Here is an 18,254-nt window from a genome sequence, read left to right on the forward strand (position 1 = left end):
AAAAGGAAAGTAGTAATCATAATGAATATATTTTTGGCACAACATGAGGAGATAGGTATGTTTTCCCTCCCAGAATCAGAAATAGCCAAGATTGGGTATGTCTCCAAGTTACTGAGGTATGTTCATTGCTTGCAACTCAAAGAGGTAGCCATTAGTTGATTATGTCTTTGGTTTCTAGGCTTGTCCTACTTCAGTGTTATTTGACATTCTCTTCCTGTCCTTTAGAAATTTCATAAAACAATTGAGAGGATAGGAGTTAAATATTGTTTTAGGCTAACCTCTTGTTGGGTTAGCATCCACCACCAAAGTATGAGGGACCTTCTATGGAAGACATTTTCCCAGTGTACAAATTGGCTAGTTCTTGAAACTCTTGGATGTCTTAGTTTCTTTATCTTTGAACTTTGAGGTTACTTTGTTTTTTCCGTGTTTATTCATGTTATCTTTTATAACCTCACCTAATCCTTTTACTTATGTCCAAAGTTCTAAATTATATTTAATGAAGACTTAATTATCTAGGGCCTCAGAAACAATTCAGAATTATCTGCATTTATATATATTTGTGTAAGTTTACTTACTTGATTTAATTTACCATTGCATAAACTCCAAATAATTATGAATTGCATTATGGTTTAAGGATTAAAATGTAATAGAAATGGTAATATGGGAATGTGTTATATTTTGGAAAATCTCTTTGTGATGCACAGTCCATTTTGTGTGCCCATCTTAACCATTTGGCGTGAAGGCTAGTGATTACCATTTTTAACATTGGAAGTTTTCTCTTTATAGTAATTCCTTCATGACAAGGTTTGAAATAATTAATGATTTTCAATAGTACTCATCTCCCAAAATTCTTCCAACTCCACCTTTTTAAATAACTTTCCAATGCTTTTTCCCTCTTGTCTGTCTTAAAAGAATGTATTTATGTTCTATGACTTAAACTTAAGTTGAAAATACAGACAGCTAAATTTTGTTTCTCCTATTCATGTTGTTGGAAACCTCATTGCTGATTTGAATTATTTTTATTTCTGCTCTTTGACTATATCTTTTAAAATTAAGGATTAGGATAAGTGTATTCATTAAAAATAAGTTTTTCAAATCATCTTTATCTCATGAAGTCTACCAAGGTTGTATTCAGCTTTTAGGAAAATTGTTGTTTAAGTCTTGTGTTAAAACTGTTGAATTTTGAAGTCAACATGAATCTGTCTAATATATAGAGATTCTGTCTTTATCTTGAGTTTAATCTTGACCCTGACCTCTTCTGATTAGAATTTCAGTTAAGGGGGAATGACAGTTACCTTTTTAGAGGGAATTGAATGAATTAAAAAGACATTTTTAGTTTAATATTTCTATTATTGATGGTAATGCTTAATTTCTTTTCTTTTGAATAATATGTTTTAGGCCTTATGTTAATAAGATGATAATTTAATAATTTTTATATGACAGGCACCTATGGGGACCTGCTGGGGTGATATCTCAGAAAATGTGAGAGTAGAAGTTCCCAATACAGACTGCAGCCTACCTACCAAAGTCTTCTGGATTGCTGGAATTATAAAATTAGCAGGTGAAAGCATGCATGATCATTTACTAGAAAATGCCAATGACACTCATAATTTTTTTAAAGTATTTTTATAAATTTTGCAAATATTGCCAGGTAAATGATATGACATAGAATAGGAATTGACAAGTTTTTTTCTATAAAAAGCCAAATAATATTTTCTGTTTTGTAGGCCATATAATCCTCTTTACCATTATAACATTCAAGCACCCATAGCAGTACGTGAACAAATGGACTGTGTTCTGGTTATTATAGGCACTGAAATTTGAATTTCATAGAATTATCACATCTTACTAAAATATTGCTTTTCCTTTTACTTTTCTTTTCAACCATTTAAAATTATGAAATTACTCTTAGATACCAGGCCATTTAAAAAAAAAAAAATCATCCAGGCATGTTGGCATATGCCTGTAATCACAGTTACTGAGAGGCTGAGGCAGAAAGATTGCAAGTTCAAGACAACTTAGGGAGACTCTGTCTCAAAATAAAAAGGACTGTGGGGATATAGCTCAGAGGTTGAGTTCCCTGGGTTCATCAGAAAATGGGCCAAAATATAGTTTGCCAACCCTTATGTAGGGAAATACTTTGAAAATTAACAAAAGTTGAGATAACTAAAAAAAAAAAAAAAAAGTTATACAGTATATAATGATAAAAGTAAACACTATTGATAATGTTGTACAACTTCACTTCTTCCTTACTCTTCACTCCTATGGCCTCTACTGTGCCTGGCCCTTGGGACCTTATGGCTCATATTAGGGATCTTGGTACATTAGACAGTATGGACAATTGATGTGTGAAAATATAAGGTTTGTTTTTTCAGTAAGCTCATATCTGCCAAATGTTAAATACAGGCATTGTGCAACAAGGTAGTCAATCAGTGGTACTGTGGTAAAGTAAGTAGTGTACTATAGTACTTTAGAGAAGGGCAACCACTCAGATAAGGAGAATTATCCTTACTTACTGTGAGAGGGGGTAATCCTCCTCTTTGAATCTCATTTCTAGTCATTCTTCTCAGAACACTCTGCATACTACCCCACATTATATTGCTGTAAGACTTTAATTTACCTTAAACAAAAAACAAAAAAAAAAATTTGGGGGGCGGGGTGGGTACCGGGGATTGAACTCAGGGGATTTGACCACTGAGCCACATCTCCAGCCCCTTTTTGTATTTTATTTAGAGACAGGGTTTCACTGAGTTGCTCAGCGCCTCACTTTTGCTGAGGCTGGTTTTCAACTTGCAATCCTCCTGCCTCAGTTTCCTGAGCCACCTGGATTTCAGGCAGGCGTAATAGTATCCAGAAACAAATTTTTTTTTTACAGTAGTAGGGGTTGAACTCAGGGCCTTTCACATGCTGGGCAAGCACTCTACTACTGAGCTGCATCCCAGGGCCCCTGAATATAATTTTAATTCTACTTTTCTGCTTAAGAATCTTTAATAGCTTCCTCATCCTTAAAGGATGGAAATGGTCACCCACCATTTACAAATATTGATGAGTTTTATCATTCACCACTCATCAAACTTATAGCTCCCATCATAAACCATCTGTTCTGATGAATCTAGTCTCTCTCCTTAATGCATCATTGTTTTTTGTCATATGCCCTGGATCACCATTGCAAGTGACTGTCCAAAGCTCTGTACTTTGCTGTATCACCACCCAGTTCAATCCCTACCTTTTCTTGAAGTATTTACATAACTATATAAGCATCCTCTAAGTGCTTATATTATAAGCATTAAAATTTAAAATAACATTGTTTATGTCCCAGATGTTTAAGTCCATTGCATTTTAAATAGATCAGTGCATTTATACAGGTGCAGTGACACATGCATGCAATCCCAGTTGCTTGGGAGGCTAAGGTAAGAGGATTGCGAATTCAAGGCCAGCCTCAGCAACTTAGCAAGACCCTAGCAACTTAGTGAGACCCTGTGTCTATAAATATTAAATATTAAAAAGAAGTGGGGATATGGCTCAGTGGTTAAGCATCCCTAGGTTTAATCCCTAGTACCAAAAAAAAAAAACAATGCATTTAATACCTAAGAATTATTTCTAGCTTCCATCTTTCACTTTACATTTCTGTTTTATCTAATTGCTTCATGTCTCCTTTTAAATCACTTTGATCTTGTAGAATTAAGCCTTGTATTAATCATAGAATTCAGTAATATTTAGCAAGTTCATGAATTGTTCTGTGAGTTTTAGAACTAAAAATATAATGCTTTAAATTTTTATCATATATATTAGTATAAGAAAATGCAAGCTGAACTTGGCTTCTATCCTGAAATACAAATACATTGACCATTATTTCAGTAGAGGCCTCAAATTAAGCCTTAACCTGTTAACTTAAAGTTTGCTAAATTATAAACACGATATACATTTTTTTCCAGAAAATAAAGCTTATTATTTGCCTAGGACATAATTTTTAAGTGATTTTACATAGTTTTATGTTTACTGAATTTTGTACCTAGCATTTTAAAATTTTATTTCCCAATAAGACAGAATTTTAAGATTCTTGAAGTAGCCACATTGAGAATTATCTTAGAGCAATTGGCCACCTGATCAGCTAATAAAGTGATTTTTTTTAAATATACTTCAGCTAGATTTCTGTGACTCGACAAGGTTTTACTAATTTATCCAAAACTTTCTCTTTTATTCTCACAACATTTTTTCCTAAATTTTGAGAAATTATCAGTAAATTGAAATGCATTCCAGGCAGGAAGGTATGCTCTAAAAACAGCTGAATTAATCACATTGAACAAATGGTCTCAAAGTAGCAACAACATCACGCAGGGACTTATTAGAAATGTAAATTCTCAAACCACCCAACCTCTGTCTCTTAACAGATCTTGCATGTGGTTCTGTTGCAGATGCACACTAAAGCTTGACAGCCATTTACTTCAAGGTTTTCTTATTTATTTGCCTCATATAGTGATTGATTTCTTGGTCTCAGGTTATAATGCCCTTTTAAGATATGAAGGATTTGAAAATGACTCTGGTCTGGACTTCTGGTGCAATATATGTGGTTCTGATATCCATCCAGTTGGTTGGTGTGCAGCCAGTGGAAAACCTCTTGTTCCTCCAAGAAGTAAGTACATCTACCTTGGTGCTGTCTCAAACATAGTAATCTTAAAGTAATATAGACATTAAGATAATACTTTTCAATGAAAGTAACTTTTGTACTAACAAAACATGTTTTCTCTATTTTTGTTACTTTGAGAACCTTAATACTCTGACAGAGAAATATGTTACTTTTTTTAACAAATAATTTAGGAAGCAGTTGTACTTCCTGCTGAAGTATAACTGGTTATTTGTTTTGTTTCAGCTATTCAACATAAGTATACAAACTGGAAAGCCTTTCTAGTGAAAAGACTTACTGGTGCCAAAACACTTCCTCCTGATTTCTCACAAAAGGTAAAAACAGGATCTTAAAAAGACTGAAGAGCTCTTAAGAGAGAATAACTTTGAGATTTTTTGAAGAGTTGTTTTAATTTCATGAACTGGGTGACCTGGGTCAAATATCGAGTATATTCAATATTTTTTATATTACTTATTAAAATTACTTATATACCTTCTTCATGAATTCTGAACAGTTCTGTCTGTTATTTTAAGGTTTCTGAGAGTATGCAGTATCCTTTTAAGCCTTGCATGAGAGTAGAAGTGGTTGACAAGAGGCATTTGTGTCGGACACGAGTGGCGGTAGTGGAAAGTGTAATTGGTGGAAGATTGAGACTAGTGTATGAAGAGAGTGAAGATAGAACAGATGACTTCTGGTGCCATATGCACAGCCCCTTAATCCATCACATTGGTTGGTCTCGAAGCATAGGCCATCGTTTCAAAAGATCAGGTGAGTACCGGAAACAAGTACTCTTATTGAGAGTGTCATTGAGGCTGAATTATGCTACTTGGTTATTTTTCTCTGAAGAATAGCATAGATTAAAAAATACCATTCTAGTTGTTTGGGCTGTTTATTCTACCTCAGTTAGTGAAGGTTCAAATTAGTCTCCTAACTAATTCCTTTATATGCCTTCCTCTCACTCTCAATTAAAAAAATAATGCACTTTTCATGCATTAGGCCTTGGGGTGAGGCTCTGGGGCAATCCCCAACACTATAAAAAGATAACATAAATAATAATATTAATTATGCACTCTTAGCCATGCCCATTTGATAGACATATAGTCTTTCCCTTCCCATTCAATTTTAATTAAAATGTCAAGATTAAATGTGGCTAGGCTTGGTGATACTAGACACATTAAAACATGTTTCTAAAGTTGTAATTCCCAAATTATGGGATTACCAACATTCTAATCAGCTGAAATGTATTTAATAACATATGGACATATATCCTAAAGAGAGAAAAGACTTAATATTATTCACCATAAATGTAGAAGGCATGTCTTTCTGCCATGTTTTAGAGTATTACATACCTTGTGAGTTTGAAGCCTTCAAAGAAACATGATTTTTGGTCTTCTCACAAATGCTGACAGATTAGTATGTAACTTTTCCTTGTAGATATTACAAAGAAACAGGATGGACATTTTGATACACCACCACATTTATTTGCTAAGGTAAGAAGTTTTTATAAGAACCCTCATTTGTAAATTAGATTTGAAAGAGGGTTGTGGGGTTTTTTTCCTAAAATTATGGAAATCACAGTTACATGTGTTCATTTAAATGGATTAAGATTTTATAATCCATAAGTATCACAAATCTTTATTATACTTATTCTTAAATTGTTTTTGCCTGAACTCTATATTCCCTAATGGAAATTTAAGTTGTAATATTAGGTAGGAAGGAGAAAGAATCTGGTAAACCTTTTCAAATCGGTAGTAACATCTATAACATTGCATGTGCTTTCATATAATTCTTTAGGTAAAAGAAGTAGACCAGAGTGGGGAATGGTTCAAGGAAGGAATGAAATTGGAAGCTATAGACCCATTAAATCTTTCTACAATATGTGTCGCAACCATTAGAAAGGTAAGAGAATAGGTTTTGAAACAAATACAATTATAAAGGAACTGGGCTTATGCTAGTAGAAGGAAACCCTGGCATATTCATAAATTGTGCATGTCTGGATCTTCACTGGAAAGGTTTATTAGGAATTTCAAAGTGAATTTGAATTCTATTGTCAGATCTTTGTGGCTTATTATGATAGTCATTTTGAGTCTGCTGTTTTTATTTGCAGAAGCATATCCTGAGTTAGAGAAAGAGTATTTCAAAGTTACTTCCTGGTCAAAGTTAATCCAAAACAGTATTATAACAAGGGCAAATTTATCTTCAATTTTCCTGTGTTTCTTTTTATGATTTTTCTTCCTCTTGATATACTTTTTCTTTTTTTCTCTTTTCCATTTCATATGTGACTGTTCTTATGAAAATATCTAGAAGGGTTCTCAATTTTCAGTAAGCATCAAGATTTCCTGGAGAACTTTAAAAAAAAATAAATTGGCCAAACCCCTTCCCTCCATTCCAAATTAATTAGTCTGTATTGGGACCTCTGTGTTGGCATTTTTTAAAGACCCCTATGTGATTCTCATATACAGCTCTAAGAAACACTAATGCAGAATCTGCTTATGTAAAAATGTAGTAAATTGTGATTTACATCTTAATACAGTTGGGCAAACACTTATGATGTCTGCCATATCCCATGTGCCTCTTATTACCAAGCTGCACAAGACTGGCTCGATGCCCCATCTTCTAAAACTGGTTCTACCTGACTAGTGGTAAAACTGCCAGATAAGGGAGATCAGATTCCCATGATCTCCTGCAAACCTGTGTAATCAGAATAGCAAGAAATATTGCCTCGAAATCTATATTTGTTTAAAAAAGAAGTTCTGTAAGTGGTCTCACAATCGGCAAGTTTGGGAAGCAGTGCCATTGTATCATGCTCTATTCCAGGGAAGTGAAATGACCAGGGAAGAGAATATCAAGCTTCATTTGGAGAATAATTAATACTTCCGTGCTAGATGTGATTTGAACTCTTGGAAAGTTTACAGTCATATGGAACAAAAATAAGATGTACAAAAATAAGCTTAATACAAAATAGCCTAAGGTAAAAGTATAGGCCATGTGTAGGAAATGGCAAGTGTTCACATGCAGCAATATCAGGGAAGTTGCATTGGATATTTAGGTCAAGGTTTTTGTTGATGAGGTACAGAAACCCACTCAAGTTAGCTCTGAGAAAGTTACTCTAAGGTCACAGTAGAGAAACACAGACACAAGGACAGTGTATGAGAACTGGGAAAGCACAGATCCAGTATTATTCTCCCCTCCTTCCAGGGCCTTTCTGTCCCATCTCTCCTCCACTCTGAGTTGATGCCACTTTTCTTTCACTCTGTTTCTACTGTTTCCCTGCTCACTCCATGTGCACTGGCAGTCCCTAGCTCTATTTTATATAATAGCCTTTCAGTTCCTTCCCACCATGATTTGACAACAGTCTCTGTGTCTGTTAATTCTAATGACTGAAAGAATCTGAAGGGCTGAACCCAGCTATTGGCTTGACTGCCTGTGTGATACATTACTAGCCCCTGATCCAGCCAGCTATGGTTAGAAAGATGGAGAAGAGAATCCTGATGAGTGGGATACTTTTCTTCAGAGACAGAAGGCGAAACCATTAACTTGAAGAGAAAGTTATTGTTGTATGTGTCCAATTTTAATAGAAATATCTAGAAGAAAGGAACCTGGGGACAGAGACTAAAAATAGTGTAGCCTTTAATGGTTGGCCAGGCCATCTGGGCATCTTAGTAGATACAAAAAGTTAGTAAAGCTTTCTGGATTGAACACAGGTCATTCTGTTTAACAGCGGAAATGTTCATAGTGGATGAAGAGAGCCGCTAAGGGCAAGGATAAAGAAGAGACCGAGCCAGGCATGGTGGCGCACACCTGTAATCCCAGCAGGAGTCTGAGGCAGGAAAATTGCAAGCTCATAGCCAGTCTGAGGAACTTAGGCCTTAAGCAACTTAGTGAGACTATAAATAAAATATAAAAAGGGCTAGGGATGTGCCTCAGTGGTTAAGCACCCCTGTATTCAATCCCCAATACAAAAAAAAAAGAGAAGGAGGACTAAATGTTTGAGTTGGTATTGTGGGACCTGATGACCAGTTACCTCTGAAGGAATAAAGAAGGAGCTGTTGGCTTGATACCTTAGTTTTAGAATACAGGTAAAATGCAGGACTAAGACTCTGGAAGGGAGGCAAACTCAAATACCTCTGTGAATCATTGGAATAGAAAGAAACTGACCATTAAATCATTCAGGGTATATATTAAGTTTTCAAAACAAAGAAAACAGCCTCAGTCAGAAACTTAATTTTAAGGGCTAGAAGTGAAAGGGCAACTACCAAAAGAAATGAAAAAGGGGCTATAGAGATGGAAATATTGACCAGTAGACCGTATTGTGATGAAAATCTATGAGAAAATGTTTCAAGAAGTTAAGAGTAGTTATCAGGTACTTCCATGAAGCTGCAATTGGAAGAGCATACGTGCTGGGGGAAAAGGTCACTGGATTGAGTAAATAACCAATAACAACAGAAATGATTCAGCAAGGAATTGCATGACTTGTACCTCAAATTAGGCCTCTGAGTTCATGGTCTATGCTGTTGTGCCTTTTCTGTAAGTTTGAACCTATAATTATTGCTAGAGATAAAATATTTTTAAAATGTAATAGAAATTGGGAAACATTAGAGTATAAGAAATGATGTTTTTGGACCAAGGTCCTAGTGGTAACAGGGCAAGGTGAAAAAGTTTTCGGGCTGGGGATGTGGCTCAAGTGGTAGCGCGCTCGCCTGGCATGCGTGCGGCCCGGGTTTGATCCTCAGCACCACATACAAAGATGTTGTGTCCGCCGAAAACTAAAAAATAAATATTAAAAAAAAAAATTCTCTCTCTCCCTCTCTAAAAAAAAAAAAGGAAAGAAAGAAAAAGTTTGTCTTGTTAAAAAATGGGAGGAGACTGGACTTCTTGTTAATATGAGGCATAAAGAAGAGCCCCTTCATGGGCCACCCTTGGGGTTGTGGAGGAGCATGATGAAAGAAGTCAAATTAGAACTTAAAGCTGAAGAAGGTTTGGAGAAACTCCTTTGTGTGATAAATCAGCAGTAAAGAAGTAAAGGCAATACTACCTAGAGTGGCTGACAGTCCTACCTGATTAAATTGTAAAGAGCAGCAACTCTTGTGGTTGGTAAAGATACTGTTTCCCAGAACTCTGATATCACTTCTATATTGTTGTGCTTTTGTTTCTAGTGCACCCTACAGCTTATATAGGTTTTTCATTATAACATATTATTTAATATAATTCAATAAAGAAGCATTTTTTTTTACTTCAGAGACCTTTATACAGTAGATTTTCCTTTTAGAATGTCATTTAATTTAAGGTTATATTTTTTTAAATAGTGATGTCTAATTTTAAGTACTTGGGATTCTCTTAATTTAAAAGGTGCTGGCTGATGGATTCCTGATGATTGGGATCGATGGCTCAGAAGCAGCAGATGGATCTGATTGGTTCTGTTACCATGCAACCTCTCCTTCTATTTTCCCTGTCGGTTTCTGTGAAATTAACATGATTGAACTTACTCCACCCAGAGGTACTTGATACAGTGTTAACTGGAGTTTAATCCTGATTTCTTCTTACATGGTACCTGCTTACATTTAACACAGCCCTAGATTTTCTTGGTATGTGGGTATATATACAGTATGTATGTATGTGTATAAATAACGCACACAAACACACACACACGAGAGTTCTGAGATGCTTTAAAAGCATTATATTCTAGCTAGCTTTAATAAATCACACTATTAATTTCAACATCTGGACCTTGAGATTTTCACTACGATGGGGGGAAAGTGAAAACAAAGGTTTACAATACTACTGCTGGCTCAACAAGTTTTCTTTCAAAAGAGAAAAATACCGCTCCAGAGTTTTAAGTTCAAAAGCCTGGGATTGACTGGGCAGGGGTTGTGGCTCAGTGGTAGAGTGCATGTGTGAGGCACTAGGTAAAATAAATAAATAAATAAAGGTTTTTTTTTTTTAAAAATGCCTGGGGTTGAAAAAACTAAAGTCTGAGGATAGACTATAGCTTAATTGTACAGTTTTTGCCTAGCATGCTGAACCCCAGGTTCAGTCTTCAGTGTAACCAAAAACACCCTCAAAAGTCTGTTATAGACAGAACAGAGAAGAGTCACTTTTGCATTAGGGTAGGCAGACACACCTGTGTGTCTGGAAAGGAAGGATGGTGTAACATGAAGGAACCATTGCACTCTGTAGTATAAGAGCACGAGTTAGGAACTTCTCACATTGCCTAAATCTGAAATTGCATGTGCTGAATTATTTTATCTGCATTATAATATTTATGCTAATTTTAAATGAACTGCTACTTAAAACTAGTTGTTTCTTTTAGGTTACACAAAACTTCCTTTTAAATGGTTTGACTACCTCAGGGAAACTGGCTCCATTGCAGCACCAGTAAAACTATTTAATAAGGTAAGTTTAAATGAAAGCATAATAATGATGACCTCACATATGTTTCTTTGCCTGTGTTAGAATAACCTTAATGAAGACTAATATAAATACAAGCATTTAGGCCATGCTCTGTGGCTCAGAAGGCTGAGACAGTAAGATCATGAGTTCAAAGCCAACCTCAGCAACAGCAAGGCACTAAGCAACTCAGTGAGACCCTGCCTCTAAATAAAATACAAAATAGGGCTGGGGATGTGGCTCATTGGTCAAGTGCCCCTGAGTTCAATCTGTGGTAGCAATAGATGGATGGATGGATGGATGGATAGACAGACAGACAGACAGACTGACCAACCCAAAAATGAATGAATGAATGAATATTTTATGATAAAGCAATACAAATATTTTCTTAAGAGAAAAGATTGTTTCTAAAGTTTTTAATCTGAATGAAATAGAAATGAGAACATATCATACCTAGTTCTTGAATGCTTTAGTTTCATAATATGTTTGCATAATTAAAGAATGGGAATTTTTGTTTTAAATTATGTTGTTTGGCTATATGTCTTCTCTTTTTTGCTTTCTAAATCATAGTAGACTTTTGTGTCTTTCTATAAAACAGTGTTAATATTTTGCTTCTCTGTGTCAGGATGTTCCAAATCATGGATTTCGTGTAGGAATGAAATTAGAAGCAGTAGATCTCATGGAGCCACGTTTAATATGTGTAGCCACAGTAACTCGAATTATTCATCGTCTCTTGAGGATACATTTTGATGGATGGGAAGAAGAGTATGATCAGTGGGTAGACTGTGAGTCTCCTGACCTCTATCCTGTAGGGTGGTGTCAGTTAACTGGATATCAACTACAGCCTCCAGCATCACAGTGTAAGTTGGTATACAGAAAAGGTGTCCTTTTGTAAAAATCAGCAATTCTCCAGAGGACTGTCTCACATAAATCATCTTGTGAGCTCACAGGACAAGAATATACCTATGTCTGATTGGTTGCCAGGTAAGATATTAAGACTCAACAACACTATCACAGAATCAGACCATGTGTACCATGGCAGTATGAACTACATAGTGACTATAGAAACACAGTAGTCACCAGATTAAACTGGTCTTGCAGTTTTGACAAGTTTAAAATTACAGGCAAAAATAATGTATTGGTGTATAGTAAGTACTACTGAGTAAATAGTGGAATCTGTTTGGTATTGAGGCTCCTGCTTTTGTAGGAAAAAGTATACCCTTATTTCAGAGCATCATGTATTTTTATAAGCATAATGGTCTTCATGAAGACAGTTCATCTAAATTGTATCTAAAGTGGTAAGCAATTATCTGGTACCAATTTTCCTTTTTATTTTTCAGCATCAAGAGAAAGCCAATCAGCTTCATCAAAACAGAAGAAAAAGGCTAAGTCCCAGCAATACAAAGGACATAAGAAAAGTGGGTCACCATGTGGTGTTTACATACATTTTCTCATTGTTAACCAATTGGGGTCACAGTATTCTTGCACAGAAAATTCTATCCTTGTGAGAACTGATGATCTGCATTATGTATTATGCTTAAAGGTGCAGTATACCATAAAAGGCAAACCTTTTCAATCATGAAAAACACTTAATTGAGAGGAGAAATTACTGCCATAGTATTTACATGGTAAAGAAAGAAACCTACAAATGTTTCTTGAAATCATTTAAAAACCTACCAAAAGTCAATACTTTTTTATTTTTTTTAACTTTTCATTTTAAAAGCTAAAAAAATAAATAAATAAAAAGCAGGTACTTGATGCTTACAGTAGACTCAGAGCGAACAATCAATCCAGGCTGATGGCTACCAAACCAGTTTTTCTCAGTGTGCTTTTTGTGCTGTATTTTGCCTTACAGTGAATGATCATTGACATTAATAGCCACAGAAATATAAAAATATGCTGATATTCGATTCTTTTAAATTTAAATATTTTTTTGGCCTGTAATCCCAGCTACTCAGGACGCTGAGGCAGGAGGATTGCAAGTTTGAGGTCATCCTGGGAACTTACTGAAACCCTGTCTAAAAATTTAAAAATTAGAAAAGGGCTGGTGATGTAGCTCAGTGGTAGAGCACTTTTGGGTTAATCACTAGTACCAAAAATATATTACCCTCACCACCAGCATAGAAAGCCATAGGTTTTATAACTTCATGAAGCATGTCATAGAATATTTTATTCTAAGATAAGGTTATGTATCTTAATGAAAGATTTTTTTAAGCAAAAAGTTCTGGAGGATTAAAACTTAAAAGGCTTAAAAAAAATGTCTCCAACTGACTTGTCATATATTGAAATAAGTGCTGATAGCACCATAAAGACTCAAATATATTTTTATTCTTATCTTTGATTACTTATTTGTTTATAATTTTTAAGGGAGGAACTTAAAAACTTCTACTGGCCACTGTAATGGTGCTTTGAAAAATAAATTTCAGGCTGGGAATAATGACACCTGTAATCCTAGAAGCTAAGGAGGAAGATCACAAGTTCAAGGCCAAACTTGGCAACTTTGCAAGACCCTGTCTCAAAAAATTTAATAAGGGCTGAAGTTGAAGCTCAGTTAGTAGAGCGCTTGAGGCACTAGGTTTGATCCCTGGCACCAAATAAAAATAAAACAAAGGTACTGTGCCCAATCTACAACTTAAAAAAAAAAAAAATTTAAACCAGTGAGGCACAGTGGCGCACACCTGTAATCCCAGTGGCTTGAGAGGCTAAGACAGGAGGATCGCAAGTTCAAAGCTAGCCTCAACAATGGTGAGGTCCCAAGCAACTCAGTGAAACCCTGTCTGTAAACAAAATATAAAAGAGGACTGGGGATATGGCTCAGTGGTTGATTGCCCCTGAATTCAATCCCCAGTACCAAAAAAATAAAAGGGCTGGGGATGTAGAGCATGCCTGGGTTCAATCTCCAGTATCTCCCAAAAAAAAAAAAAAATGTTTTTTTCCCAACACAAAACCCTAGTCGGTCTCACCCTACACATAGAGAAGATTGTCTCTTGCCCCTTTACAGGACCCACAGACTCAGAATTATTTTGCCAACAGCTGCCTAGAAAGTCTGATATTCCCCTAAAAGCACTTCAGAGAGTATTGTCAAACCAGGCAGATCAGAAGGAGTTCCTATTCATCTGGATATAATTAGGAAGAATTCAATGAGAATTTTTTAACTGTGGATTAACTTTAGCAGATATAATCCCTTAGCTTTCTGTAAGAGGAATTTACAGGACAGTTTAACAGGTCTTATAACTTTCTGTTGGGAAACACGTCAGAAAATTGTGAGATTTCAGTATTTTTTTCCCAGATATCAAATTAAAAATGGTTTTATGCTACATATGATGGCGCATACCTGTATTCTCAGCAACCCAACGCCAACCTGGGCAACTTAGTGACACCCTATTTCAGAATAAAATTTTTAAAAAAGAATTTTAAAAAGGCAGAGGGCTTGGGCTATAACTCACTGGTAGAGCTAGCCTAAGTGCATAAGGCCCTGGGTTCATTCCCATATTGCAAAAAAAAAAATGAAGATGAATTTTATTACTCCAAGATTTATGAAGAATACTATTTATTAATTTATGACTGATTGTGTACACATTTCAAACGCTTCCCTCAATATGATTCTTTCAGGGCTTGGTTCTGGCTATGGGATTTAGATTATTTAAATTAATGAGCTAGGGGCATAGAAGAAAGAATGTAATTAATGAGGTAATAATATCAGTACTGGTGATATTTATCCTTACTAGATTTCTGGATTAGCTGGAATATTGAATTTAGCTATATAGATGGAATATATTCATAAACTGTGACTTTTTATAGCTCTCAATATTATGACATCATTTTAATGCCTTTAAATTGTTCTTTGGATATAGAAAGGAAAAGAAGTACAAACCTGAGCTGGGGATGTAGCTCAGAGATAGAGCTCTTGCCTAGCAAATGTAATGCCCTGCGGTGGATCCCAAGCACCACAAAAAAAAAAAAAGAGAGAGAAAGAAAACACAAACACACATACACCCTCATTAGAAATCCTTAGGACTGATGTGGTTTGGAATTCAGAATTTTTTGGATTTTAGAAATACGGTGTGTGTGGCATAAATTTTGTAACACCCATTGCACACTCTGGAACATTTTCTGAACCAAAAAATAAATATTTACATTAAATGGATCAAGTAAAAATTATAAATGGGTCACAAAATGAGTATGGTTTTGTTGTCAAAATATTATAAAATTTCTGAATGTTGGAATTGAAGATAAAGCGTGTAGTATTAAGAAGGAGCAGTTTTTATCTGCTGCTTTTTTATACACACACAGAACGATTTATTAGAAAATTTTCCCACAACGCCATTTACCTAAATAAGAACAAACTTGGGGCTTAGAAACCTAAGTCATTCTTTGCAAAACAGGCTTTTATGTCAGTAGTACATGGGCTTTTATGTGGGCTATAAAACCTTGTGTTTGCTGGTTGGTTATTATGTTCTGGCTTTGTTGTTTCATCTTATAACTCGTTGGTCTTTTTGGTACTTAAAATCTTTTATTAGGATGTTCTTTGGTACTGTTTACATTTTACAGAGACATGGTTGATTGGCTTCATCATTCTAGCTTGTGGGGATAATGAGCTGAATTCATGCTGTAAAGGTGTAGTTGTTAACTAGCTCTTTTGAAAATAAGTTCTGCAAAGAGGATCTATAGACTGTTCAATCTCAAAAGCTTCTTTCTCAAGGTGTAGTAATTCTGGAGCAGGAAAAGCAACACTAATTTCTACTAAATTTCACTATTTTTAGGGCTACTGGGAGTAGTAGGATTTGGAGATTGTTCCTTGCCATTTTACCTCTATAAGTTATATAATTTATTAGAAAAAAGTCTAAGTAGTTGTTGCACGTGATTTTGGTTTGGCGGTTGAGAGTTGAATGTGTACTTACTGGAACTTTAGCTTCCATATCATTTTACATAGGAATGTTGTCTTAGACTTATCTTTTAGTTCTGATTTTGGGAAGCATAATTCTGATTGCTCTTACCTGGGTCATTGTAGACTTTGGACAAGAACAGAAATAACTTAGAGTCACAAAGCTGTGTAAGTATCCTTCAGCTGTCAACCTCAGTAATGCATTATACTTGGTGATTTGGTATTAGCAAAGTTGAGAGTATATTTTTGATTAGTAAAAGCACTATTGTAAGTACTACAAGGCTAACGAAACTATAGCCGAAGGGTGCGATAAATTTTGTTTCAAAAGAAAGCAGCTTAAGAACTTTCAGGCAATGAGCTTTTAAATTTTAGAAGTGCTTTTCAAAATAAGAATTAGAAATGTTTTCTAAAAGAATGTCTTGTTATCCAGGCATGTTGGCACATGCCAGTAGTCTCAGCAACTTCAGAGGCTGAGACAAGAGGTTTCCAGGTTAAGGCCAGCCTCAGCAACTAGCAAGACCCTATTTCAAAATACAAAACAAAAAGGACTGGGGATTGAAGCTCAGTAGTAAAGCACTCTTGGGCTTAACCCCTAGTATTAAAAAAAAAAAAAAAAAAGAATTTATTGTTAGGGGAGCACATTTTATATCAGTAAAATCCTGCCTCCTGGATAATGCAGTTAAAACTACTTTACTTTGCTTTCTCCCTGAAAACCAACATTTGAGCTTATTTGGCCAGTGAAATACTACCCTGAAAGTATCGCTTTTAAAATCTTCTCTCAGTCTGGGAGTGTAGCTTGGTGTAAAGTACCTGCCTAGTGTTTTTGAGGTCCTCCCAGTCCCCAGCATGGCCAGAGAAAGGGGAAAAAAAGACTCTTTTCCATTGTTTTTTTTACCCTACCTCAAGCTGAGATTTTCTTGAAAGAAATGAGCCAGCTGTTCTCCACACTAAATGGTCTCTATAGTTCATTTTGCTTTGTAATTTTTTAAATATACTGGAGAGTTAGGAGGCAATCAGAGAGCACTCAGAGCAGAAACGGTATCTCCCACTACCACTCCCAACACTCACACAAACTCAAACACTCCATTGTTGCAGGAAATACAACCCTAGCATAGTAGGTTCTCTTTGCAGTGTCCTGTGCAACCCAGCCTTCCTAGTTATGCATTGCACTTTTCGTACCACGCACGTAAGTCAAAGCTTACTTCAGTCTGACTTGATGTTTAGAGAGGAAGATGCCAGTTGGGAAGAAGCCTGTCAGTTTGTCGAGCCTGCCCATGACAGGCGGGGTGCGGAGGAGCTTCTCTGGTGACGAAGAGTTGACTCCTCCTCCATACCAAGCCCTGCCAGCACAGACAGCCCCAGAGGCCTTCCCACCTCCCAGCACTAGCCGAGAGTTCAGGCCCAGCCTCAAAACAGGTAACGAGTCACTCAGCACTACAGGTACTGCAGAGGGTAAAGTGCTGGGCTGGGTGGCGGGAGACAAAGCATGGTCTGACGTGTCAGATGCTGCCTCATTAAAGTTTTCTTTTTCTTTTACCTAAAATATTCATTCTCACTGATCCTTGGTAGTCACATCACAAAGATGAATCATCAGGAAAGGTTTTTTTCGTTGTTGTTGTTATAAAATACTTGGTAAGCTTCAAATTATGGTAAAGTTATTTCAGCTTTATGGAGCTATGAGGCAATTGTAATACTTTATGGTTTCATTAAAATGGCAGATTTCTTTGTGACTTGACCTAGGGGAGAAATGTGTCATGAAGGAACAATCAGATCCAAATGTGAGGCTTTGTTTGTGCATTCCATAGGGTCTCATTCATAGAAAGGTTGTGTTTTGACTTCTAGAGTAAGTGTGCTTTTTGGTAGTAACATTTACCATAAACATTACTGAATAACATAAACTTGTAAATATCATATCTATGTAATTTTGGTATTGGATTTGAGATTTATTGCCATAATTTCATGTTTATGTATGTATAATGTAAGAAAGTGGCATTTGTCTTGAGTTTAGTTGGTGAGGCCGGAGTAATAAAGTTAGTAGACTGCAGAAGGGATTATTTTGGTCATTTGTAATTGCTAAGAACAAAGGTGGTTTCAGAGGATGCCAGAGAGCTTCACTTTCATATGATGAACTTTAGGCATGAATCCAGATGATACGGCTTCAAAGCCAAAGTTCTCGGTATTCTTTAAAATGTCTTTTATGTGTTGGAAACCTAGATAAGACTTAGTTCCTACCTGTTTTCCTCTTTCTTCTATTTACTAACATTTTTGCCCCTGAAGGTATCAGCCTTTTTTTTTTTTTTCTGTCCATTTTAGAATATATTGTTTGTTTATCTTTTGCATCTCTCATGGTCTGTTAGG

At 35.8% G+C, this 18,254-nt stretch overlaps 1 protein-coding gene across 13 annotated transcripts in view; it reads left to right on the forward strand.

Moving 5' to 3' along the window:
* The window catches only part of Mbtd1 (mbt domain containing 1), a 64,001-nt gene that overhangs the window by 37,428 nt on the left and 8,319 nt on the right, over window positions 1-18,254 (forward strand). For 10 of the 13 annotated variants that reach the window (XM_071603391.1, XM_071603394.1, XM_071603392.1 and 7 more), the window contains 11 exons: window positions 1,444-1,561; window positions 4,499-4,633; window positions 4,871-4,959; window positions 5,158-5,392; window positions 6,059-6,114; window positions 6,419-6,523; window positions 9,974-10,121; window positions 10,935-11,017; window positions 11,637-11,871; window positions 12,352-12,429; window positions 17,121-17,312. In XM_071603391.1, the coding sequence (XP_071459492.1) occupies window positions 1,444-1,561; window positions 4,499-4,633; window positions 4,871-4,959; window positions 5,158-5,392; window positions 6,059-6,114; window positions 6,419-6,523; window positions 9,974-10,121; window positions 10,935-11,017; window positions 11,637-11,871; window positions 12,352-12,429; window positions 17,121-17,312 (1,474 nt within the window). Of the gene's footprint in view, window positions 1-1,443; window positions 1,562-4,498; window positions 4,634-4,870; window positions 4,960-5,157; window positions 5,393-6,058; window positions 6,115-6,418; window positions 6,524-9,973; window positions 10,122-10,934; window positions 11,018-11,636; window positions 11,996-12,351; window positions 12,430-17,120; window positions 17,313-18,254 lie in introns of those variants that run through there. The other 3 variants (XM_071603397.1, XM_071603398.1, XR_011705014.1) reach the window with 2 other exon arrangements.

This window comes from Marmota flaviventris, chromosome 17 (assembly GCF_047511675.1).
Source record: "Marmota flaviventris isolate mMarFla1 chromosome 17, mMarFla1.hap1, whole genome shotgun sequence".
NCBI lineage: Eukaryota > Metazoa > Chordata > Mammalia > Rodentia > Sciuridae > Marmota > Marmota flaviventris.